We start from the raw sequence: 26,096 nt of genomic DNA on the forward strand, positions 1-26,096 counted from the left end.
TTCTCGGGTTCAAAGGTGACAAGGTTACCTAGGAACAACCATCTACTCTCCCAAAGGCATCACCCTAAAAAATGGCCTTAACCATTAAACTTCTGATAATGACTTTTACAGCTTTCTCCAATAACACAGAGGTTCAGAGGGAGTGAGGTAACCCAAAGGTCATACACTGTGGAATGTTTTAAAAAGAATTTCCATCACACCTTCAAGTGTCTGTTAAAAGCCCAGGCTCAGTAGAGGTGAGGAGAACTCTACTGAGCCGAAGTCTGTCTCCTCATGCTCATTTCTTGCAACCATTCAAGTGTCTTCTACTTCTCATCAGGTGTCAGTGTTCATTGACTCAGGGGCGGACATAGAGTTTATGGATGAGTCGTTCGCCAGGGACCATGACATCAAGCTCCTTCCCACGTCTGTCACCCGTAACGTTCTGGCATTGGATGGTCATAGTATCAACAGTTCACACTACAAAACAGAGGTAATAAGACTCACGCTGGGGGGCAATCATCGGGACGAAGTCACATTCCGGATCATCAACTCACCTAAACTACCCATTGTTTTAGGGGCCTCCTGGTTACAAAAGCACAACCCCCACATTGACTGGCAAGCCAAAGAGATATTGGGCTGGGCTAAGTCCTGCTCGGCCACTTGTCTGTCTTCTGCTTCTACATATATTATTCCGGAGAATGACATTGAGGAGACATACCCCGATCTGTCTAAGGTGCCGCCCGAATATCATACGTTTAAGGAGGTTTTTAACAAGTCCAGGGCCACGGCACTTCCACCTCATAGACCCTATGACTGCGCCATTGAGCTCCTACCAGGCACTTCTCCCCCTAGGGGTCGATTGTATTCATTGTCAGGACCAGAGAACCAAGCCATGAGGAAGTATGTTGAAGAGTCACTAAAAGCTGGTATTATCAGACATTCTTCTTCTCCAGCAGGGGCAGGCTTCTTCTTTGTGGGAAAGGAGGATGGTTCCTTGAGACCATGTATCAACTACAGGGGTTTAAACGACATCACCATCAAGAACTGATACCCTCTACCACTTATGAACACTGCTTTCGACCAGATTCAAGACACCAAGATCTTCTCTAAGTTGGATTTGAGAAACGCTTACCACCTTGTTCGTATCAAGGAGGGGGATGAATGGAAGACGGCATTTAACACTCTCACTGGTCACTATGAGTACTGTGTAATGCCTTTTGGTTTAACCAATGCCCCTGCAGTTTTTCAGGCATTGGTGAAGGATGTCCTGAGGGACATGGTTGGACAGTTTGCTTTTGTTTACCTTGACGACATTCTGATTTATTCCCAGGATCTGGAAACTCACAGAAGTCATGTTCGGACCGTTCTCCTCCGTCTTCTTCAAAATCATCTGTTTGTCAAAGCTGAAAAGTGTGAGTTTCACACCACTACCACTTCAATCCTTGGATTCATCATTTCTCCAGACCAAGTCATAGTGGACCCCTCCAAAGTCAAGGCGGTCTTGGAATGGCCTTCTCCTACCGACCGCAAACAGCTTCAAAGGTTTCTGGAGTTTGCTAATTTTTACAGACAATTAATCAGGAATTATGGCCTCACAGCAGCCCCTCTTAATGCTCTCACATCATCTAAGACAAGGTTTGTTTGGAACAAGACGGCAGAAAGAGCTTTTGTCAAGCTCAAAGGATTATTTACATCTGCTCCTGTTCTACGGTCCCCTAACCCCGATAAACAGTTCATTGTGGAGGTTGACGCCTCAAACACAGGGGTAGGAGCAGTCCTAAGCCAAAGAAATTCTGATGATCGTATTAACCCATGTGCCTTCTTTTCTAGGACTTTGTCCCAAGCAGAACACAATTATGATGTGGGGGACTGAGAACTTTTGGCAGTCAAGTTGGCTCTCGGGGAGTGGAGGCATTGGCTAGAGGGGGCTAAGGAACCGTTTCTTGTATGGACAGATCATAAGAAGCTGGAGTACCTGAGATCAGCGAAGCGCCTTAATCCCAGGCAGGCAAGGTGGGCTTTATTTTATGGAAGATTCAACTTCTCTCTGTCTTTCAGACCTGGAGTCAAAAATGGCTAACCGGATGCCCTGTCCAGAATACAGGAACCCTCCGAGTCACAGGCCTCTGGGGAGGATGAATTTATTCTCAGTGAGACTCTCTGTCACCATGTTGGAGTTGGAGGGAGAGGTTAGAGATGCCACCAAAGACCTCCCTATCCCAACTTCATGCCCACCTGACTGGTGTTTTGTCCCAGAGCGCCTCGTACCCAAGGTGCTTAATTCATGCCATAATTCACATCTGTTCTGTCATCCTGGTATCAGCAGGACGTTGCAGATGGTCCGAACTTTGTCAAAGATGTCACAGATTACATCACGGCCTGTACTCAATGTTCCCAAGCCAAGTCTTCTCGTTGCCCTCCTGCTGGACTCTTGCATCCCCTGCCCACTCCTCCTCATCCCTGGTCACATTTCGTCACAGGTTTGCCAGTTTCTATTGGCTTCACAGTTCTGTTAACTGTCATCGACAGATTTTCAAAGATGGTTCACCTAGTTCCTCTCAAGAAGCTGCCTTCAGCCAAGGAAATGGGGGACATTCTGGCACGTGAGGTTTTTCGCCTTCATGGCATACCCACAGACATTGTCTCAGACAGAGGGCCCCAGTTTGTGTCACGTTTCTGGAAAGAGTTTTGTTCAATCTACCTTCCACATGTCCCGGATCAAGCCCTATGTGGTGTCCCGTCTCGGGCCCACCTCTGGGCCCCCTCCACCTGCCCTGCTTCTTGCTGATGGCCCAGTCTACACTGTCCGGCGCATCATCCGGTCCAGACGGCAGGGACGTGGCATACGTTATCTGGTGGATTGGGAGGGCTATGGTCCTGAGGAGAGGTCCTGGATTCCTGCACGATTCATCGTGGACAAAACCCTCATCCAGGATTTCCACTGCCTCCATCTTGATCAGCCTCGGGGTCCGTCCGGAGCTGGACCTTGAGGAGGGGGTACTGTTATGATTCTGGCCCGTCTGCCTGCTCTGCTCTCACTCATGCAATCAACTCATCTGCTACACCTGTCTGCTGCTGTGCTGCTGCGCAATCACCATCATGCCACACAGCTGTGGAGCTGCAGTTATATACAGCCATCTGACAGGCAGACGGTGCCAGATGTTTGAAAACATTTGTGAGTATTTATCCAGCATTCCTTCCTGACTGATCTTGTTCTCTGACCTTACCTTGCCTCACGGATTTTGCCTTCTTGTCTGCCCCTTGTCTGACGGATTGGATTTCTGGATTTCAACTCTGTTTTCTGCCTCTGGTTTTCTGCCTCTGCCTGCCCCTTGTCTGACGCCTCTAGCCCTGGAATTTGACCCTGTTTCTGTCCCTGGATTTACGCCTCAGCCTAACCACTGGTTTATTCAGCCTGAGCCCGCCTGGCTCTCTAGTCCGCCTGGAATTATTGTCAAGAGGACAATCACAGCTCTCTGTGTTCCTGTCACAGCTTCAGCTGATTCCTCGAAGGATTTGGATGAGTCGGCAATCCGCCTTCAGTCTGTTGGGACGCTTCCTCATTAACTGTCTGGATCACTTCCTCCTCTGGATTCTGTGCCTCATACCCAAACTGAGAAGGTTAGTGGCTTTATCTAACTCCTTGCAAATCCTGAGTTTTATTCAGCCACTAACTAGTCTCTCTGTTCTCAGTGGTTCCTGGAAGCTGACTGCTGTTCTCCTGCTCTCTGATCCTGAGTTTCTGAATAAACCTTTTAACTTATCAGTTTGTGTTTGGCTGAATTTGGGTTCTCTGTCTCTGGTCGTGATAGTAACAATAAAGTTGACCTTTATGTTGCATGTTACAATAATCGTAGCTTTCTACTGGTGCTGTCAGTGCTCCATTTAGCCCTAGTAATCATCATATGTTAAATATATGAACTAATTCTTAGGATCAATGAGATTCTTTTGACTGTTTCATGTCTTTTTAATGTATTTTAATCTGTATTTCAGTTTTTGCATATTCATTCTGACTGTTCGACACATACTTGAGTTAGACATGGCCTTCTTGTATGGCTCCGTACAATTAGAGGCATATAAAACCTGAGAGTGCCGCTTACTTTAACGACCACCCAATGTTGACAGTGTTTTAGGGATGTTTCACAGCTACTGGCTGCTCTTCATCAATAATTAATCTGCTGTAGTACATTTTTAAAGGTTTTTTCAAATAATTATCCTTGACTATGGTGATATATATGCATGCCTTGTCTCAATGTCTACATGTTCTTAACACTCTGTATCACAGGGCATTATGTTTACATCAGTCATCCATCACTGTTCCTTATATTAACAAGTTAAATAGTGATGTTGAGAGATTTCATTTCATTTACAGAACACGCCTACAACTTCAAAGATGTATTACTTTTTATTGGGAAGCAAACAACAAATAGGACAAATTAACAGAAAACCTCAGAGTGCACCTCAGTTTTTTTAGTCCCTGCTGCTGAAAAACATCCCCACAGCATGATGCTGCCACCACCATGTTTTACTGTCAGGATGGTGCTCTCGGGGTAATGGTGTGTGTCGGGTTTGCTCCAGACATTGTGTTTCCCTTGGTGGTCAAGAAGTTAGATTTTTGTCCCATCTGACCAGATCACCTTTCTCCATACATTTGGAGAGTCGCCCACATGACTTTATCAGGGTTACCATTGGTCTCTGTGCTGCCTCTCTGATAAATGCCCTTTCTATTTGATGATGGGTTTGATGATGCTCTAGAGAAACATAAAAATTTTTTATATTTTTTATGACCCCACCCTGACTTGTACATCTCAACAACTTTGTCCTTGACTTGTTTGGAGAGTTCTTTGTTCTTTATCATGTGATTCATCTTGCTTAGTGGTGTCGCAGCTTCTGGGGGCTTTCAGAAAAGGTGTTTTTTATACTGACAGATCACGTGATGCTTACATTGCACACAGGTGAACTTTAATTTACTAATTATGTAACTTTTGAAGGTAATTGGTTGCACCAAAACCTTTTAGACGTTTTATAACAAAGGGGATGTATACATTTGCACATACAAGTTTTAAGAGTTTTACTTTTCTTCAAATATTTTTATTAATATATAGTTTTTTCTTTTAACTTCACCAACTTAGAGAGTTTTGTGCAGATCAATCACAGACGATAAATTAGAGGTTGCAATGTAACATAATAGATAAAAAGCCAAGGGGGTGGATACTTTTGCAGATTGCTTTTAAGCAATACATGTAATATCAGAAAACCCTTTAGTTTTTCCCTAAATTGTGCAACATTCGCAAGGAAAATGCATTTTTGGGTTGAATATCAGAGTTGAGAATGTGTGTTGTGCCCCTAAAAAAACTACCAGATTTTCTCCAGCAAACAGCTCTTAGTGGAGATGGTGTCAAATAGCATCTCCCTAACTGGAAAATCAGAGCTTCTCATTGTCCAAGGCAATCTCAATGCAAAGAGATATTAAGATAAAATTTTGCAACCAGTGGAAATCCTATTCAGTATCTCTACTCTTTAGGACCAGACTCTATCTTCCAAGATGTCAATGCTTGCCCACACACATTTATCAGAAACTACCTCCAGGAGTGGAGTGAATGGAATGCCCTGCCTACAGCCCTGACCTCAACACTTGATCAGCTTGGGTGTGCTGTTTGTGCTAGAGTAACAAAAACAACTAGAATGCCTTACTGATGACAAAGGCTGGTTGAAAAAAGTTATAACAACCCCTGGCAGTGTGTCACTAAGATTTTTATAAGCATATAAAAGAGGCGCCGATCTGTTGTCATTTTGTATGATTCTTCCAACCACTACTGAGGCCCCTGTTTTTTTTAATGAATAAGGTGTTAAAATGCCAACATTTTCTGAGAGGGTTTTATGGTTTTGGGACACAGAATTTTGTATGTTTTTCATGGGTGGACTTACATACTCAACTCTACAGCTCAACCTACAAATGCAGTTTTCCTATAGACCATTAAAATTCAAAATCAATCTAGTTTCACCCAAGATCACCTGGTGAAACGCTATAATATCTGAATAATTATAGCTGCCACATCTCCCTCAACAACCTGGAGAGGGGAAACACCTATGGGAGAATGCTCTTCATTGACTACAGCTCAGCTATCAATCCCATAATCCCATCCGAGGTAATAACCAAGCTCACCACCCTGGGAATGGAAAAGTCCATCTGCTGCTGGATATTGGAGTTTCTTACAAACAGACCACAGGCGTTGAGAATCAGCAGACACCTCACCTCCACACTAGTCCTCAGCACTGGTGCACCTCTGGGCTGTGTTTTCAGTCCACTTCTCTACTCACTTCATGTATGATTGTACTGCCAGGCACAGCTCAAACGTTATCCTCAAGTTTGCTGATGACACCACCATCTTGGGCCTTATTACAGATAATGACAAGAGTGCCTACAGGAATGAGGTGAAATCACTGACCCGTTGGTGTCATGAAAATAACCTCTCTCTGATAATCAGCAAAACTAAGGAGATATTAGTGGACTTTAGGAGACATTCCCCCATCTATATTAATAACACTCAGGTAAAGCAGGTCAGCAGCTTCAAGTTCCTCAGCATTCACATGAATGAGGACTTATCCTGGACAGTAAATGCAGACCCTGTGGTCAAGAAAGCTCGGCGGAGACTCTACTTCCTGAGAAGACTGAAGAAATTCCGTATGAACACCAGCATCCTCACAAACTTAATCTGGTGCATTATTAAGAGCCTGCTGATGGGCTGTATCACAGTGTGGTATGGGAACTGTACCCTTCAGAGATAGAAAGCACTACAGAGGGTGGTGTGAACGTCAGAGGCCATCACTGGCAGCAGTCTCCCCCCATCCAGAACATCTACACTGAAAAAAAGGAAACTGGCATCTGTTGAATCCATGCAAACGTCTTTATTAACTTTAACAAGATTGTTTTATGTACTGAACGAAAATGTAATTGCATTGTGTAGATACTACATAATATACATAGTCTGTGTTTTAACATGTTCAATTCATCTTGGGATAAAGTGAATCACTCATGTTAGTACAAGGTTTCTCGCGATATTGCTCTCCTAAAACGAGAAAGTTTAAAAGAAAATCCCGCCCAACGGTATCTGACTCCTTTACATCCCCAACTAAGCAAGTGCAAGGTGCAGCTCAGCTCGGTAAGTATGGAATCTATTTCAGTATTAACTAAGCAGCGATGTTTAATATATTCTTGGATAGCAACATGAAAGACCCGTTTTTAAGGGATATATTCTTGTCGCGCTGTTTAATGGGCCTATCCAGAGTTTCAGCTGCCATTAGTAAATGCGCCACTTTCTGTACAAGCTAACTTTTTGTTGCTAACTAAATGTTCCTTACTTGTTAAATCTAACAGACTAGGACATAAAGAGGCAGAATGAATGACTTTGTATAAATAAGCTGTGCCATATTTCGTGCTGTTGCGACGGCGTTTGTAAAGTTATTAACGTTAAGGCGTGGCTCCCTTGTAGTTTTTCACCATGCTAATGCTGTTTGCTAAATTAGCATATGCTCTCAAATATTTGATGTTTAGTTGACTAGCGTTGTTGGACAACCAGGAGCACATCTAGTGTTTCTGGCCATTTTTCCGACAGTACAGGGATTACTTAATGGGGCCATTAATGGGTACATTTTCGTTTGCTCATGTATTTAATGTTGGCTGCAGTCATATTAGTAAGAGGCGGGAAAAAGACGCTTTGTCCATCACCAAAGGCTCTGGCTTGAGAGCAGGTACTCTGTAAGCGGAGGGATACGGGATTCTCATTTTTCCCTCAAACCTAATCAAATACACAATCTAAAAACTTCAAAATGCTGTTGTGGACACTTTGTGACCTGCACATTCACCACGCTATGAAATAATAACGTATAATTATGTAATATTACGAGACATGAAGCAAATACTCGTAACTACATTCCTAGGACGGGTGTAGCTGTACACCACGCGCGCTTTTGAAATCCCTCCGCACAGCATCCGTCTCTGGAATGTAGTTCAGGTTCTGTGCGAAGTTCTGTTTCCCGAACTTCTTTAGGTTTTGGCTAGAAAACAACTACGTCTCGTGATGTTACGTTATTATTTTATAGCGTGGTAATTATGTAGTTCACAACTGTTCCACGAGAGCGTTTTTGAGTTGGTGGATTGTGGATTTGAGGCAAAGGTAAAAGTTCCGTTCACTGCATTGTTTTTTGTTGCTGTTTTTGCTGCAGATTGACAGACCAAATCCATCTATGGATATCCTGTTGTCAAGTCTTTTGCTGTGGACTCTAGTGTTTGTGGTGGTGAGATAAGTTTTTGTTTTATATAATCCAATGTAGAAGATGTATGAATTCTACTTTTAGAAACTGTTTTTTTTTTTCATTGTTAAGGAGATAAATAGATGCTGCATATGTGCTTTATATTGAAAAGTGTTCTTAATATTGTCTACACCCTCAGGTATGTTAATAAATGAAGTAACTTTTCAAGAAATGTCACAAGAACGTAAATACAAGTATAAATATACAGAACGTATAAAAAAATCATTAACTTTTCAGTTAATTATTTTTTTCATTAACTGATATATAGACTTTTTAGCAGCTTGTCATGCATTATTAAATCAAAAACATTTGGTCGATTTCTTATCAGATACTAATCCATTATTTTCCTTTTTCTTCTTTTCAGTGAATGATGCTGTGAATGTGGCCCTGTAAAGCATGCCCCTCAGTTCTACCAAGTAGGTCTAAAGTATTAAGTCATTATAGAGTAAAAACATAGATATCATGGGAATAATCGTTTTCCATGTCCTCATTTAAGCTGCAATTTTAGGACATGGAATGCACTTTTGATTCATTTGAATAGAGTTCATGTGTCTGAAAGCCGTCGTCAATAAGAGAGCCGTATATTTAGTTGCCATTTATGTCCTTGCAAAGATCTTGTCTTTGAAAGGAATTATTGGGCTCATATTTATACACACTTGAAGAAAAATTAGGTGGTAACTTGCCCATTTTTTGATTGCAACTTTCAAATGAAAATCTTTGAAACACTTGAATTCCATAAGAGCGGAACACATAATTCATATTCAATAACAAATTTTAAACCTGAAATCATAACAATAGCTAATGCTGTTCCACTGGAATCTGTGGAAACCCCTGTTGATGACAGTGTTTTTAATTTATTTTTTTCCAATTTCTGTCTTTCTTTTGACAACTTGTTAAAATGTTATGTGTTGTAATAACCTTTCAGGATGACATTGATACTACCACGGAGAGTCTCATAAGAGGACTCTGCATTTTCCTCATCGAGGACCCTGATGACCTTATGCAGGAGTACATGGTAAGTTTGTGTAAACATAGGCAATATGCTAAGCACAATATTTTAATAATGTTACTTGGATTCAAGTTTAAGTTATTTACCATTTTAAAGGTTCAATATCACTGGGGTGTAAAGCAGTATTTTCCAGTTACTTAAGAATAAACTGAATAGGTTTTTGTGATTTATCTATCTATCTCTCTATCTCTAGATATATATATATATCTATATATATCTATATACATATATATATATATGTATGGTGTGGGTGGGTATCTGTATAAAATTTTACTTTGAGGCATTCATGCAATTATTTCATAGTTGCTTAGTGTGCCACTGTGTGCTTTTATATTTTTTTCATATTTTATACAGTTTTGCCTCAATTACTGCTCTGGGTGTGTTCATCTTTTAGGAAATGGCATGTTTTATTTGATTATTAAATTAGTTGATTATTTAATCGATTAAATGGAATTAACCCAATTGTTTCAACCCTACTGTAAAGGATAAAAGATCTAAATGTGTTTTAAAAAAAATCTAAAAAGAAATTCTTGTTTTATCACCAGGACATGACTAATTCTACTACACCGCAGTGCCATAGAAGCAACAACTGTTGGAATCTACATATCTAGAGGAACTCCCAACAGTGACAATAAGTGCAATGTGTGCATCAAACTCCATTTATAATATAATGCTGTTCTACAACGGATGTAAAATGTGCCATTTTGACAGTTCGTCCAGGTTATAGAATATAATGTGTGGGTAGGGAGGGGTGGTGGGATCTGATACCAGTTTTGTTGTACGTATTGGAGCAATGTGTGCATCAATACACCATTTATAATGTAATGCTGTGCCAGTTTGACTGTTCTTCCAGGTTATAAAATAAAATGACCGCACCAATGAGCCAATGCAATAATTGTTAATGAGCGTTTCCATTTAAAAACAAACTGACATTTCATGTGTGTGGGGGTCCAGATACCAGTTTTGTTGAACGTTTTGGTGCAAATTCTTTTTAATCAATACACCATTTATAATGGCTGTAAAATGTGCCATTTTAACTTTTTGCAAGTCATTGAATAAAAGCTTTTATTGTGTCAAAATGTTTTCTAAATGTTAACTTATTTGGTGGGGGGAAAGTGGGTAACAAGATGTTGAAAATAGATTGTAGAATACAACTTAATTTGCATTTAAAATTTGGTTTTAATTTAGAATAAGGTTTATTTTTTGAGTAACATTTATTTTTGAAATTTTTAATGATATTAAAGTATTAACATTATCAAGGTGTCATGACTGAGTTGTGCTGAAGTCAAATGACAAAAGTGAAATGATAGAAGAACTTAATTTATTCAAACATATTTTAATCATTTTGTAGTAACATAAAATACTTGTGTTTACTGAATATAACAACTTTGTGTTAAATGAACACAACAGTGTAGATTGCTGCCAAAGTAAAAACTTTGTGTGCAACCAATGTCCACTATTGAATTGAGTAAATCCAATGCATTATTTTTTTCAGTGTACCACAGCCGGTGTCTGCGTAAAACACGCAGCATCATCAAGGACCACACTCACCTAGCTGAAGGACTTTTCCGGCAGGTGTTACAGGTGCCTACCAGCACTTACAAAAAGAAAGACAGTTATTGTCCACAAGCTGTCAGACTACTGAACTCTGGACAATAATACTGCACCAAACCACATTTGTGACACTTTATTAGCTTATTGTTGCTGCACGATGTGTACTTTTTAATTGAACACCATTATTACTTTTGTTTTTATAGTGAGTTAAATGGTTCGTCTTATCCCAGCCATTTCATTGCATTGTTGACTGTGTGTTAACCTGCAAATGACAAATAAACCACTACAATACAATACAATATAATTTAACTTTTTTTCTTAACACAATATTACAACACCTTTTCACTTGTTTTACAAGTACACCTGTAGTTGCCAGAATTTGTTAGACTACATGAGCAGACTTACTTTACATTCCTTGTTTTAGTTAACTGAAATGATAATTGGTTATTAGAACACTGCAGCTAAATGGTACTGGTGTTTTTAGTGTGACCTTAAAGTTCAACTCTGTAATGTGATGCAAATGATATGACGCAGTGTTAAACTCTTTTTAGTCACAGAAGTGCAGGTGGTCCTGAATGTGCCCCTCTCAGCATCTTTCTAAAAATGGCATTGGTTTCTGTTTTAATGACTGATCCATGTGCAGGGGCTGCCTGGTCAAGGGTTAATGGGCTCCATTTGCTTTCACTTTTTTACAGATGGGCACACTAAATGTGCTGGTTGAGGCCATTCCAGATCACAATGGAACCATAAAGCTTTGTAAAGTCAATAAATGAAAACTGAAATTCCTGCAGTATATAGTGATCAAAAGGCACACAGAAAACCTTTGATCATGTTTAGAATTTAGAACTTTGTTTAAGAAAACAAGGGCGTTAAATTTTTCTTTACAAAGAAATAAATGCCCGAAACGATATTCTCCAGTTGTTGAATCCTATCATTAAATGTGCAATCCAAGTCAAAAGCAGTTTGTGAACATGTTTAGAGTTGCTCAGTCAAACCCAAGAGCTTCCTTAATGGTGCACATAAAAGAGTGCAGGGATGGTCATTGGCTTATGTACCTCTTTGAGTGTAGATATAGCAGGGACCATACTGTATTTCATTAAAGGGAACACAATATGCACCAGTCTCCGGTCAACATGAATTTTCCCTTCATTTAGCTTCAGCTGCATTTTTAAGTATGTGTGGATTGATTTGTGACAAACAGGTGCGAGAAGCATTTTGAGAAATTATAGAGTTAGAGTCATAAAACCCTTTGAATTAATGTTTTGGTATGCCACTATATTATCTGGCGCTTTGCCAGCTCCCAAAAAGTTACCATCTCTCAAGAATTGCTTTTTTAATTAATAACTGATTTCAGTCTTGTAATTTCAAACATTTAAATATGTTTTGCAATTTTAGAACTAATGATCATTTACATGTCAAAGGCACACAGAGTTAAGATATCACCAACCACATCCTTTTGCGCGTCAAACATTTATTTCCTTTATAAGATTTTTAGTGTCCACAAGTTTTTTTACTCTACTTTTTGTGGTTGTAAAACACAAGCTCCTTGCCCTACAAAGAGAGTTCAGGACATTCCGAAATTTGAGTCATTTAAGGAATCGTTAAATCTTTTAGTAAAAATCAAAATCTCACATAGTTGCACATATTTGTTACATCTAAGGTTGCCTTACTGTCATTAACATTAGCAACATTATATTGCAGATCTTAACAAGGTTAATCAGTTTGTGGTTGGCTTTTTACAAAAATAGAAACACATCCATCCCTAAATCTCTTCCTAGCATGGAAACTGCTGTGGGGGAGATATCAAGTTTTATTGGTCGCCTGGCCAATTTATTTCATGACTGCTCACATTTTCAAACAGGGAACAAGCTAGAGCAGCATGATCCAAAATAGGACGACATCTGCCAATGTGGCCTCGTGTGTCAGGGTGCAAAACAGATGACAGAGGAATTTTCAGTACTTATAAGGTGGACCATGTGGACATTGACCCCTTTAATGACTCATTTGTGTCTCCTGTTTTAACTACAGCTACATGTTCAGTTTTACCAGTTGGTAGTGTAGCCAGTGAATATAAAATATCTTGCTGATACAGTAAGTGTTTGAAAAGTCTTTGCATTTTTTTGTTGGTTTGGCTTTTATTTTATGTCCCTTTTTCCTGAAAGAGCATTGCTTTACAGTAGATGTAAAATGGCATGATTAATTTTATGTAAGAGTGTGTTTGGTGCTAAAGTATATATAATCGAAAATAATTAAGCTTTTTATATTTTAAAAATAGTGGAGCATGATCCATTTTACATTAAAGGCATTAAATAAATTGTTACCTAAAAACCTAATTTAATATTTGTTACATTCCAAACATTTTGGAAAACGTCTTTGCGTTTTAACCTCCAAATTGTGTCTCTAAAGATGTTCTAGTTACAGTTTTATCTTGTGCACTGCAGCTTCCAAGCAATTCAGTTTATTTCTTCATCAGGTTGTTTAGTCTGTTGCAGTGATGATTTGATTGCTTGCCAGTTCAGAAAGGTAATGTTGATTTCAAAGCATGAGTTAGAAAAATACTTAAAAATTCTAATGGAACTTGGTTTTTGAATGTAAATATAAAAATATTGTGAAAGAAAATGTTTCCCTTGCCCTTTTTAAAAAAAAGAAAAACATGTTGCTTTGCTTGTATTATTTTAGGATGTTTTATAACTAAATACATAGTTTACTATGTATTATACTATGTAAATACATAGTTTACTATGTGGTGTGGAGTATATTATAATACGTTTTTCTGTAAAGTCTTTTGGTTTCTGGTTTTGCACCAATAGTCAGAGGTTTACATATATGTAATTGGTTGGTTTTTAAGGTATTTGAGCACTTATTTTGAAAATGACCCCTGTCATTGTCAGTAATAATTGTTTTTGCAGTTAGTGGGTAAACCAACACCTCTCCAACTTAGTTTAAAGTAAAATTATTTTTGTCTAATATGTACAATGTTATTTCTATTTGTTTGAATAAGTATTTTTGATATGAAGTAACTGACATCATTTTACAAATGATTAAGTAAAAGGTGTTGGCATTTTCTATTTCTCTACCAGCTTTGTATCACATAAAATATATCTTTTGGTTACATTTGTGGGTAGATTAATATTTAAACTCCAAAATATTAATGCTATTTATTCTTTAAAAAATATCATAGGTGGCAGACGTTCGATCAAGACCTGACTGTCATCTGACTTTAGGGATAAAGTAATTTTTACTTTAGGAAGAAAAATGGTTATAAATGAATTGTCTCATTATCCGTGGCAGGACACAGACAGGGTAGCCAACAACGAGATCGCACATACACATAACATAAGAAACCAGCGGGGAACAACGGAAACAAACAGGCTTAAATAGAAAACTGAACAGTAGGGGGAACCAATGACAAACATGACAAGACAATCAGGGGAAAACATAGAACAGGTTCAATTCAATTCAGTTTATTTATATAGCGCCAATTCACAACAGTCATCTCAAGGCACTTCACAAAAGTCAGGTACATACATTCCAATTAATCCTAACCATTGAACAGTGCAGTCAGATTCAGTTATTTATTCAAATTGGATAAAAAGTTTTTCTATCAAAGGAAACCCAGCAGATTGCATCGAGTCAGAGACTTGTAGCATTCCCTCCTCCTGGATGAGCAAGTAGCGACAGTGGACAGTCACTGGCGTCGACTTTGAAGCAATCCCTGATACTGAGCATGCATGTAGCGACAGTGGAGAGGAAAAACTCCCTTTTAACAGGAAGAAACCTCCAGCAGAACCAGGCTCAGTGTGAGCGGCCATCTTCCACGACCGACTGGGGGTTTGAGAGAACAGAGCAGAGACACAAAAATAACACAGAAGCACTGATCCAGGAGTCCTTTCTATGGGAAGGAAAAGTGAATGTTAATGGATGTAGCTCCTTTAGTCGTTTCACCTAGAAAGAAAGAACAGATAAACTCTGAGCCAGTTTTCAAGGTTAGAGTCTGAAAGAGAGCATATATAGCCTTAAACGTAGACGGGGTGTCTTCCTGACGGACCAAAACCGGGAGCTGGTTCCACAGGGGACGCGCCTAATAACTAAAGGATCTGCCTCCCATTCTACTTCTAGAGACTCTTGGGACCACCAGTAAACCTGCAGTCTAAGAACAAAGTGCTCTGTTTGGAACATATGGAACAATCAGATCTCTGATGTATGATGGAGCTAGATCATTAAAGGCTTTATATGTGAGAAGGAGAATTTTAAATTCTATTCTGGATTTAACAGGGAGCCAATGAAGGGAAGCTAAAATAGGTGAAATATGATCTCTCTTTTTAATTTTCATCAGAACTCTTGCTGCAGCATTCTGAATCAGCTGAAGGCTTTTAACTGTATTTTGTGGACATTCTGATAGTAAAGAATTACAATATAGTCCAGCCTTGAAGTAACAAATGCATGGACTAGTTTTTCAGCGTCACTCCTGGACAAGGTATTGCTAATTTTGGCAATGTTCCAGAGGTGAAAGAAGGAAATCCTAGAAACGTGTTTAATATGGGATTTAAATGACATGTCCTGGTCAAAAGTAACACCAAGGTTTTTTACTTTATTACCGGAGGTCAATTTAATGCCATCCAGGTTAAGTGATTGACTAAGCAGTTTCTTTTTTAAAGAATCCGGTCCAAAGACGACAACTTCTGTCTTGTCTGAATCGTCTGAAGTCATCCAAGTTTTTATGTCTTCAAGACATGCTTGTAGTCTATCTAACTCGTTGGCCTAGCGCTGTTCCCCTGATCCCTACAGCATATTCCAGCCTTTCTAAGAGAATATTGTGATCGACTGTATCAAATGCATCACTGAGGTCTAACAGGACAAGTACAGACACAAGTCCATTATCTGAGGCCATAAGAATATCATTAGTGACTTTCAGCAGAGCTGTTTCAGTGCTATGATGAGCTCTGAAGCCTGACGGAAACTCTTCAAACAGGTCATTGCTGTGTAAATGCTCACACATTTGATTAGCAACTATTTTCTCAAGAATTTTAGATAAGAACAGAAGATTGGATATAGGTCTGTAATTTTTCCTGCTATTTATTCTTTAAAAAATATCATAGGTGGCAGACGTTCGATCAAGGCCTGACTGTCATCTGACTTTAGGGATAAAGTAATTTTTACTTTAGGAAGAAAAATGGTTATAAATGAACTCTCAGGAGTATGTCAAAGATTTTCTTTTTAATAGAATCAATTTTATTTAAGAAGAATCCTATAAAGTAATGACTGCTAAGAGCTAAGGGAATGGATGGCTCAACAGAGCTATGACTGTGTAAGTTTAGCAACTGTACTAAAGAGAAACCTAGGATTATTCTTGTTCTCTTCTATTAATGATGAGAAATAAGCTGTTCTGGCTTGGCGAAGTGTCTTTTTATACAACAGTAGGCTATTTTTCCAGATTAAGTAGGAATCCTCACGGGGTGTAGGGCGCCATTTTCTCTCCAATTTTCTAACATTGTGCTTTAAAGTATGCAGCTCTGAATTAAACGAGGAAGCCAGCCTCCCATGAATAATTACCTTCTTTTTCAAGGGGGCTGCATTGTCTAATGCATCACGCAATGATGAAGAAACACTATGAACAAGAGAATCAATTTGTGAACGGGCCGAAACAGAATTATTGCCCTCCATTGTGCTTTTCAGTAATAATGAGGAAATTAAAAGTGGAACAGATTCTTTAAAGGTTGTTACAGCATTGTCTGATAATGATCTACTATAATGAAATTTTCTTTAAGGTGTGGTGTACCCGGTTAAATTAAACTCAAAGTTTATTAAAAAATGGTCAGACAGGACAGGGTTAAGAGAAAATATTGTTATGTCTTTACACTCAATGCCACATGTCAGCACAAGGTCCAGAGAATGAAGACAAAGGTGGGTAGGTTTGTTAATGTTTTGAGCAAAGCCAATTGAGTCTAAGATAGCATTAAAGGCTATATTTAGGTTTGTTTCAACATGAATGATAAAATCCTCCACTACAATAAACTTATCTGTATTTAACACTAAATCAGATAAAAGGTCTGAAAACTGATCTAAAAATTGAGAGTAAGGGCCTGGTGGACGGTACATAACAACAAACAGAAGTGGTTTTAGTGCTTTGCAATTTGGATGAGGAAAACTAAGGATTCAATATTCAAAAGAGTTGTAGCTATTGATTGGTCTGGAACTAATCAATAAATCGGACTGAAAGATGGTTGCTACTCCTCCTCCTCGCCCAGTATTTTGAGGAATGTGTAAATTTAAATAATTAGTAGGAGTTGACTCATTTATAGTAACATAATCCTCTTGCTGCAGCCAGGTTTCTGTGAGGGAAAATAAATCACTGATTGTCACAAATCAGGTCACTAACTAGCAAAGTCTTTGAAGGGAGATATCTTATGTTCAGTAGGCCACATTTAATTGTTCTAGTTTTCTTTTTAGTCAGAGTTGTGTTTATTTTTATGAGATTTCCTCCTTTTAGATTATTTTTCAATCTATTAAATTTTGGCCGTAGGCGAGACACTGTCTTAATAGGGTAATGGCTGGGTAGCAGTACAGAAGCTGCAGAGAGGAGTGTTAAACTACGACCCTGCTTCCTGGTCTTAACCCTGGGTTGTTAGAGATTTGAAGAACTAATAGATTCGGCCAGATAAGCCCAAACCTGCACCCCAAGCCCAGGTGTAGGCTTGGGGTGCAGAAAACAAAGGACCAGACCAGGTAATATTACAAAAACACAAGCAGATAGTTCTAAAGTTATCGTTCAAGATAGTAAACAAAACAAAGTGAGTGGCATTACATTTTACAGAAATTATTTATTGAAATGGTACATTATATTATACCCATTTAACAGCTTGTTCATATTATATGAACTGCATTGAATGTCCCAAAATGGAGGCTGTCGCTTATTCACTTTCAGACTGGAAGACAAGAGGAAAAAAAATAATGAATCAGTACCTGATGCACACATGTAGGGTGACAAGTACATCTGATATTGTGAGATAAAAAGATACAGGTCCTTCTCAAAAAATTAGCATATTGTGATAAAGTTCATTATTTTCCATAATGTCATGATGAAAATTTAACATTCATATATTTTAGATTCATTGCACACTAACTGAAATATTTCAGGTCTTTTATTGTCTTAATACGGATGATTTTGGCATACAGCTCGTGAAAACCCAAAATTCCTATCTCACAAAATTAGCATATCATTAAAAGGGTCTCTAAACGAGCTATGAACCTAATCATCTGAATCAACGGGTTAACTCTAAACACCTGCAAAAGATTCCTGAGGCCTTTAAAACTCCCAGCCTGGTTCATCACTCAAAACCCCAATCATGGGTAAGACTGCCAACCTGACTGCTGTCCAGAAGGCCACTATTGACACCCTCAAGCAAGAGGGTAAGACACAGAAAGAAATTTCTGAACAAATAGGCTGTTCCCAGAGTGCTGTATCAAGGCACCTCAGTGGGAAGTCTGTGGGAAGGAAAAAGTGTGGCAGAAAACGCTGCACAACGAGAAGAGGTGACCGGACCCTGAGGAAGATTGTGGAGAAGGGCCGATTCCAGACTTTGGGGGACCTGCGGAAGCAGTGGACTGAGTCTGGAGTAGAAACATCCAGAGCCACCGTGCACAGGCGTGTGCAGGAAATGGGCTACAGGTGCCGCATTCCCCAGACCTGGGCTACAGAGAAGCAGCACTGGACTGTTGCTCAGTGGTCCAAAGTACTTTTTTCGGATGAAAGCAAATTCTGCATGTCATTCGGAAATCAAGGTGCCAGAGTCTGGAGGAAGACTGGGGAGAAGGAAATGCCAAAATGCCAGAAGTCCAGTGTCAAGTACCCACAGTCAGTGATGGTCTGGGGTGCCGTGTCAGCTGCTGGTGTTGGTCCACTGTGTTTTATCAAGGGCAGGGTCAATGCAGCTAGCTATCAGGAGATTTTGGAGCACTTCATGCTTCCATCTGCTGAAAAGCTTTATGGACATGAAGATTTCATTTTTCAGCACGACCTGGCACCTGCTCACAGTGCCAAAACCACTGGTAAATGGTTTACTGACCATGGTATAACTGTGCTCAATTGGCCTGCCAACTCTCCTGACCTGAACCCCATAGAGAATCTGTGGGATATTGTGAAGAGAACGTTGAGAGACTCAAGACCCAACACTCTGGATGAGCTAAAGGCCGCTATTGAAGCATCCTGGGCCTCCATAAGACCTCGGCAGTGCCACAGGCTGATTGCCTCCATGCCACGCCGCATTGAAGCAGTCATTTCTGCAAAAGGATTCCCGACCAAGTATTGAGTGCATAACTGTACATGATTATTTGAAGGTTGACGTTTTTTGTATTAAAAACACTTTTCTTTTATTGGTCAGATGAAATATGCTAATTTTGTGAGATAGGAATTTTGGGTTTTCATGAGCTGTATGCCAAAATCATCCGTATTAAGACAATGAAAGACCTGAAATATTTCAGTTAGTGTGCAATGAATCTAAAATATATGAATGTTAAATTTTCATCATTACATTATAGAAAATAATGAACTTTATCACAATATGCTAATATTTTGAGAAGGACCTGTAGAAAGAATTTAACTCAAAAATCCAAACTGATTTTGACATCTCACCTTTCCAGCATCACGGCTCTTGGCTCTGAGCTTGTTGACCTGAGACTCAGCGATGTCAGCACGCTCCTGAGCTTCCTCCATCTCATGCTGGACCTTCCTGAGCCTGGACATGTGGGTGTTGGCCTGCTCCTCCTGAGAGTTTTGAGAAAACAATTGGTTTAGTTTACATTCAAAGTAAACTGAAGGCTTTATACTGTCCTTACTTAAATGGGGCAGTGTTTGGTGAAGGACAATCAACTATTTCACTTACAGCCTCCTCAGCCTGTCTCTTGTAAGCCTTCACTTTAAGCTGCAGCTTGTCCACCAGATCCTGAAGTCTTGCCAAATTCTTCTTGTCCTCCTCAGTCTACAGAGATCAAGAAAATATTTGTGAAGAGAAATAAATAGACAAGATGAATATTCTTTTGTATTGGTGGTATTTCAAATGTTTTTAGAAAAAGACTAGTCACCTGGTAGGTCAGCTCCTTAACTCTCCTCTCATATTTGCGGACTCCTTTAACAGCATCAGCTCCACGCCGCTGCTCACCTTCAACTTCAGCCTCCAGCTCACGAACCTGTTTAAAGGTGTTTAATAAGTAAATAATTTAATATTAATACAAGTTATATATGAAAACCACAATGTGCATTCACAGCACAAAATATTCATACCCTCTGCTCCAGTTTCTGGAGCTGCTTCTTGCCACCCTTCATGGCAAGATTCTCAGCCTCATCCAGGCGATGCTGCAGGTCCTTGACTGTGACCTCCAGGTTCTTCTTCATCCTCTCCAGGTGAGCACTGGTGTCCTGCTCCTTCTTCAGCTCCTCAGCCATCATGGCAGCCTGAAATGATGGGTATTTTTTAAATTGCAACTTTTGAGTTCTTGCAAAATTAAACTTATGTTTGGTAAGATAGTGGTTCAACTAGACAGTGAACTGACATCAGTAATAGCCTTTTTGGCCTTATCCTCAGCGTTTCTTGCTTCCTGAACAGCATCGTCCACTTCACCCTGAACCTGTACCAGATCACTTTCCAGCTTCTTCTTGGTGTTCAGAAGGCTGGTGTTCTGTAAATTAATCAGGGTGATACATTTTAGATGTGTTAGTTTCATAGCTATGAAAGCCCTTATTTCTTGTTAATGACTAAAGCCCAACCTGAGAGTGAAGCAGTCCGACACGCTCACTGGCATCAACCAACTCCTGCTCAGCCACTTTACGTGCTCTTTCTGTCTGCTCCAGAGCGGCTCTAAGCTCCTCAATCTCAGCCACCATCAGACCGTTCCTGCGCTCCACCATGGCCACCTGCTCCTTCATGTCCTCTTGTCCTCTGAGGGCATCATCAAGGTGCAGTTGGGCGTCCTAACAACAAAAACAATGATTGAGTCAGACATTTTGGTTGTCTTACATTCTTCTGTTTAAATTGGGCTCTAATGGTGTGTTCCATTTGTACTTGGAAGTGGGAATTTCAAATGGAACGCACCCCTAAACTGGAATTACGAGTCAGACAGTTAGAACAACAGGACCATACCCGACTTCTACAATCAAGATGGCTACTACTTGCATAAACAGTGTCAACTTTCTTACTGTGACTGTTTTCAGCAGTTCTGTATTTTTTATGTAAAGTAGTCCGTCACACACGTACTGCATTTCAGTATTTATAGGACGTGATGTTTCAATGGTGTTTGTTTACATGAAATACCATGTTAATACCGCGTTTATTGTCATTGTTATTGTCGGCTGTTACAGTTGCCAGCCATACTAACAAAAACAAGCAAGAAACTTGAACGTTATATTTCGGAGACGACATGAACTCCGACTTACCAGTTCTGACTTCTGAGGTTAATGAAATGCACAATAACACTAAACTCACCTTGAGTTGTCCTTGGACGTTCCTCAGTTGTTTCTGGGCCTCAGCAGCCTGCCTGTTGGCATGGCTCAGCTGAATCTCCATCTCGTTCAGGTCTCCCTCCATCTTCTTCTTGACTCTCAGAGCATCATTCCTGCTCCTGACCTCGGCATCAAGAGTGCTCTGCATGGAGTCAGTCATCCTTTGGCTGTTTCTCTTAATCTGCTCCATTTCTTCATCTTTTTCTGCCAGCTTCCTGTCAATCTCGCTCTTGACCTGGTTGAGCTCCAGCTGGATGCGGAGAATCTTAGACTCTTCATGTTCCAGAGTGCCCTTAAAAGGTTTAAATACAATAAAGATTAGATCTTGTGACAATAAAGTGATCTGAACATACATACATGTATTATGTCATTTAAATGTTTTATTAGCTGGTGAGAAAGGTATTACCTCTGCTTCTTCCAGTGCAGCCTGAATTTCAGACTTCTCAGTCTCCACTGTCTTTTTAGCTTTCTCCAGCTCATGGATACTCTTTCCAGTCTCACCGATCTGTTCAGTCAGATCTGAGATCTCCTCTGAAGTGAAAAATAAAAAAGAATGAAGTGAAAATATGACTTTAAAGACTGAGATTTTAAAATGGATGATGTTCTTTTAGGCTTATAAGAAATGTCACAACTGCAGCTAAACATCGCCTCTATCTGATTGATTTAGATTTTGTTAAATTTTTCTGCATATTTAAGAATGACGTACGCTGCAGGTTCTTGTTCTCTCTCTTCATGGTCTCCAGCTGATCCAGCGCCTCTTCATAGGAGTTCTTCATCTTGAACAGCTCAGTGCTCAGAGAACGAGCCTCCTTTTGGGCTCCTTCCAGCTCAGCCTGGCTCTCCTCATACTTTTGCTTCCACTCTGCCAGGACCTGGAAAAATAAGAATTTATTAAGAATATGCATTTATCTGCATAAATCTGCTTTTCTTGTAAAATTACTATACCTTGTCAAAGTTCCTCTGCTTCTTGTCAAGGTTGGCAGCCAGAGCATTAGCTCTCTCCACATCAATCATGAGGTCCTCCACCTCACCCTGGAGCCTCTGCTTGGTCTTCTCCAAAGAGGCACACTTGGAGTTCACAGCTTCAATGGACTCCTCAGCCTCCTGCAAGCGCTGGGCAAGCTTTTTCCTGTAGTGAACAGGTAGAAAAAGTAATAAGGTTTATTGGTAAAACCAGACAAAAAAATTTACATGTATTTTCTTGAAGACAAAGTTATTTGAACTCACTTGCCCTCCTCCAGCTCCTCAGTGCGTTGAATGGCATCAGTCTCATATTTGGACCTCCACTGAGCCACCTCACTGTTGGCCTTAGACATGCCTCTCTGCAGCTCAGCCTTGGCCTCCTGCTCCTCCTCAAACTGCTCTCTGAGCAGATCACAGTCATGGCGGGCCGACTGAACAGCATGGGCCAGGGCATTCTTAGCCTGGGAAACACAAAGTTGAGAGTAAAATGATTTCCCACTGATGTCAACATGAGACAATGCTGTGTAAAACGTTTTTTTCTGTTAAACAAGAGAATTAAACAATAAACTTTCATACCTTCACTTCCTCCTCAATGTGTCTCCTGAGCTCCTCAATCTGCTGAGTGAAAGCCTGCTTGCCTCTTGTCAGCTGAGAAACAAGAGATTCTTTCTCCTCAAGCTGCCGACCAAATTCACCTGTGAAAGTCACAAATGCATTATTCTGGGACATTTGCAGTCTATGTAAAACATTGGTTTAAGGTCAGGTCAGTTACCATTCTCTGTCTGGAGTCTTGCTTTCTGTGCATTAATGTCATACAGTTGGCGAACATTCTCATCATTTTTAGCTTTGATTTCACTCAGTTGGTCTTCAAGAGTCCTGCACATTTTCTCCAGATTGCCCTGAAGCCATAAAACATTAATTTTATACTGGCAAATTTAATAGACAAAACAAAAATAATTTCTAAAGGTGCAAACTTGGTCTCTTACCTTTGCCTTGGCAACAGCCTCCATGTTGCTGGACAGGTCATCAATCTCCATCTTGTACTCACTCTTCTCCTTCTCCAGCTTCTGCTTAACACGCTGCAGGTTGTCGATCTGTTCTCCCAGCTCAGCAACGCTGTCGGCCTGCTTCTTGCGAAGAGCTGCTGCGGTGGATTCATGCTGCAGGGTGGATTCTTCAAGGTCCCTGCGCAACTTCTGGAACTCAGCCTCACGCTTCTTGTTCATCTCAATCTGAGCAGCGGTTGCTCCTCCAGCTTCCTCAAGCCTCTCACTGATCTCCTCCAGCTCTCTTGAGAGATCAGCTCTCTGCTTCTCAACCTTAGCCCGAGCAGCTCTCTCAGCCTCAATCTCCTCTTCTAGCTCCTCAATGCGAGCCTAGGATACAAGTAAATGGAAGTAATATTAAGATCCTTCAATAAAGTTTTGTAAAGAGTGAAACCAAAACAGGCCAAATGGGAACAAATTTTATTATGTTTGCCTGGAGCTCCTTGATCTTTTTCTGAAGCTGAGCACCAAGCGACTGTTCATCTTCTATCTTGCTGAGAAGTTGGCTGATTTCAAAGTCCTTCCTGGAATTCAAGAATAAAGGCAGGTTAATTTTGTGTACACATTAATTGAGAATGTTCAAAACTAAAGAAAGTCTGCATTTACTTCTTGATTTTCTCATCAGACTGCTGCTTGTCATTCTCCAGATCCATGATGGATTCCTGGGCCAGCTTCAGATCTCCTTCAAGCTTCCTCTTGGCTCTCTCAAGGTCCATACGGAGCTTCTTCTCTTGCTCCAGTGAACCCTCAAGCTATCACATAAGAGGTAGATTCAGTTTTATGTATCAAAACAAAAAAATGGGTCATACTTGTGGCCAAACTATAAAGGCAAATAAACAGTTTTCTTACATCGTCCACTTGCTGTTCCAGCTTTGTCTTGGCCTTGGTCAGAGTGTTGACTTTGTCTTCCTCTGTCTGGAGATCATCCAGTGTTTGCTGATGGGCCTCTTGGAGGGCTTTCTTCTCCTTGGTCAACTTGGCAATGGCCTCATCCTGAGTAGCCATCTCCTCTGTCAGGTTTTTCACCTAAAGGTTATTGAAATGCACATTTAAAACAATTATACATTTAAATTACATACTAAAAGGGCATATCAAACTTTTGGTTGTGTTTGAATGTGTGCACATGTCTACTTGATGAGGACCTTATTTTCAGTGGCATGTTTCTCCTTCTCCACTTTAGCCAAGGTGAGCTCTAAGTCATCAATGTCCTTCTTCAGCTCAGAGCATTCATCCTCCAGCTTCCTCTTCTTTGCAGTCAGCTCAGCATTGATTTCCTCTTCATCCTCCAGTCTCTCAGTTGTCTCCTTGAGTTTGGCCTCAAGCTGGATCTTGCTCTTAATCAGCCCTTCACATCTTTCCTCTGCATCTGAAAGGCTCTCAACTTCCTATGATTTGTAGTGATTGGAAAATATGTGGTCAATGTTCTGCTAAGAAACTGATATATTAGAAAGATTAGATATTTGCCTACTCACTGCAGCCACTTGGAGCTGCAAGTCATTCTTCTCCTGGAGCAAGGAGACCATCTTCTCCTCCAGTTCCTTCTTTTTGGCCAAAGCAGTAGTCAAGTCTGATTTCATCTTGTCATAGTTCTCCTTCATCTGCTGCAGCTCCTTCTCAGTCTCAGCGCTCTTCAGGAGAGGCTTGATCTTGAAGTACAGAGTCATCCATGGCCAGTTCTTCACATTCATGAATGAACGGATGTTGTACTGGATGGTGTAGATAGCCTCTCTGAGAAAAAAGTCCAATCATCAAAGCAAATCCTTAATATTACCTCAGAGACACCCAAGCATAAGAATTTCATGCTAGTCTCTTGAATATTTTAATGCAATCCAACCTCCTCTCCATCATCTTAACAAACTCCTTCCTCATGACATATCCTCTGCAGAGAGCCTGAGTCATGGTGACCAGCTCAGCCAGTTTCTCATCTCTCATCTCCTCAAGAGTTCCCAGAAGACCAGCTTTGAAGAACACCTATATTGATATTGGAAAAACATTGCCAGTCAGAACACATGGATACAGAATCAGAATCAGAATCAGAAAATCTTTATTGCCAAGTACGTTTTTGGACATACAAGGAATTTGTTTTGGCGTAGTCGGTGCAATACAATACAAATTAAACAGTATAAAAATATCTACAATATAATATAAATATATGTGCACAGAGGGATAGTTTCAAGCTATGGCAACGATATAATCTTGGTCAAACATACCTTAGTGTGTCCAAACTTGTACTGAGTATGGTCCACATCAATAGAGCCCAGCAGTTTCTCTGAAGCCTTCTTGTTGTCAATAAACTGTCCCTCAGGGATGACGCTGGCATTCAATACTTTGTATCTACAAGCGAAAATGTGGAAGTTGTTTTTTCCATCTTGACATAAGAAATTATTTGTTTATATTCAGGAAGGAAAGAGCAGCCACCTCTGCTTGAAGTCACCATAGAGGATTCTGCTGGGGAAGCCCTTTCTGCAGATTCTGATGCCCTCCAGTACACCGTTACACCTCAGCTGGTGGATGACCAAGAAGTTCTCCATAAGACCTGGTTGTTGGAAATATATTTAGTCAAAAATAATTCCTCAGTGTCCCTAAACTTTGGATCATTAAAATCAGTAAAAATGGGCATCTTACCTGGGGTCTTTGATTCATTGGGAATCAGGCAACGCACAAAGTGAGGATGAGTGCTCCTCAAGTTGGTCATCAGCTTGCCCAAGTTCTCCTGTAGATCAGCATCATAAAA

General features: G+C 40.1%; 1 protein-coding gene and 1 long non-coding RNA gene across 2 annotated transcripts in view; one reads left to right on the forward strand and one right to left on the reverse strand.

The window, feature by feature from the left end:
• Nucleotides 1-26,096, reverse strand: part of LOC124864246 (myosin heavy chain, fast skeletal muscle-like) — a 65,681-nt gene that overhangs the window by 35,910 nt on the left and 3,675 nt on the right. Inside the window, exons 16-35 of the mRNA XM_047358938.1 lie at nucleotides 25,988-26,075; nucleotides 25,781-25,898; nucleotides 25,573-25,696; nucleotides 25,197-25,333; nucleotides 24,835-25,090; nucleotides 24,505-24,747; nucleotides 24,212-24,388; nucleotides 23,969-24,114; nucleotides 23,796-23,886; nucleotides 23,303-23,692; nucleotides 23,089-23,215; nucleotides 22,893-23,011; nucleotides 22,581-22,777; nucleotides 22,299-22,482; nucleotides 22,060-22,225; nucleotides 21,760-21,884; nucleotides 21,337-21,645; nucleotides 20,622-20,825; nucleotides 20,408-20,533; nucleotides 20,139-20,309 (exon numbers count right to left, since the gene is read on the reverse strand). Coding sequence (XP_047214894.1) covers nucleotides 20,139-20,309; nucleotides 20,408-20,533; nucleotides 20,622-20,825; nucleotides 21,337-21,645; nucleotides 21,760-21,884; nucleotides 22,060-22,225; nucleotides 22,299-22,482; nucleotides 22,581-22,777; nucleotides 22,893-23,011; nucleotides 23,089-23,215; nucleotides 23,303-23,692; nucleotides 23,796-23,886; nucleotides 23,969-24,114; nucleotides 24,212-24,388; nucleotides 24,505-24,747; nucleotides 24,835-25,090; nucleotides 25,197-25,333; nucleotides 25,573-25,696; nucleotides 25,781-25,898; nucleotides 25,988-26,075 — 3,498 coding nt within the window. The remainder of the gene's footprint in view (nucleotides 1-20,138; nucleotides 20,310-20,407; nucleotides 20,534-20,621; nucleotides 20,826-21,336; nucleotides 21,646-21,759; nucleotides 21,885-22,059; nucleotides 22,226-22,298; nucleotides 22,483-22,580; nucleotides 22,778-22,892; nucleotides 23,012-23,088; nucleotides 23,216-23,302; nucleotides 23,693-23,795; nucleotides 23,887-23,968; nucleotides 24,115-24,211; nucleotides 24,389-24,504; nucleotides 24,748-24,834; nucleotides 25,091-25,196; nucleotides 25,334-25,572; nucleotides 25,697-25,780; nucleotides 25,899-25,987; nucleotides 26,076-26,096) is intronic.
• Nucleotides 7,070-11,157, forward strand: LOC124864252. The gene is made up of 5 exons (XR_007037277.1): nucleotides 7,070-7,145; nucleotides 8,209-8,280; nucleotides 8,660-8,711; nucleotides 9,221-9,310; nucleotides 9,850-11,157. It is a non-coding gene; the product is annotated as an uncharacterized LOC124864252 (long non-coding RNA).

Source organism: Girardinichthys multiradiatus, chromosome Y, assembly GCF_021462225.1.
Source record: "Girardinichthys multiradiatus isolate DD_20200921_A chromosome Y, DD_fGirMul_XY1, whole genome shotgun sequence".
NCBI classification, from domain to species: Eukaryota; Metazoa; Chordata; class Actinopteri; order Cyprinodontiformes; family Goodeidae; genus Girardinichthys; species Girardinichthys multiradiatus.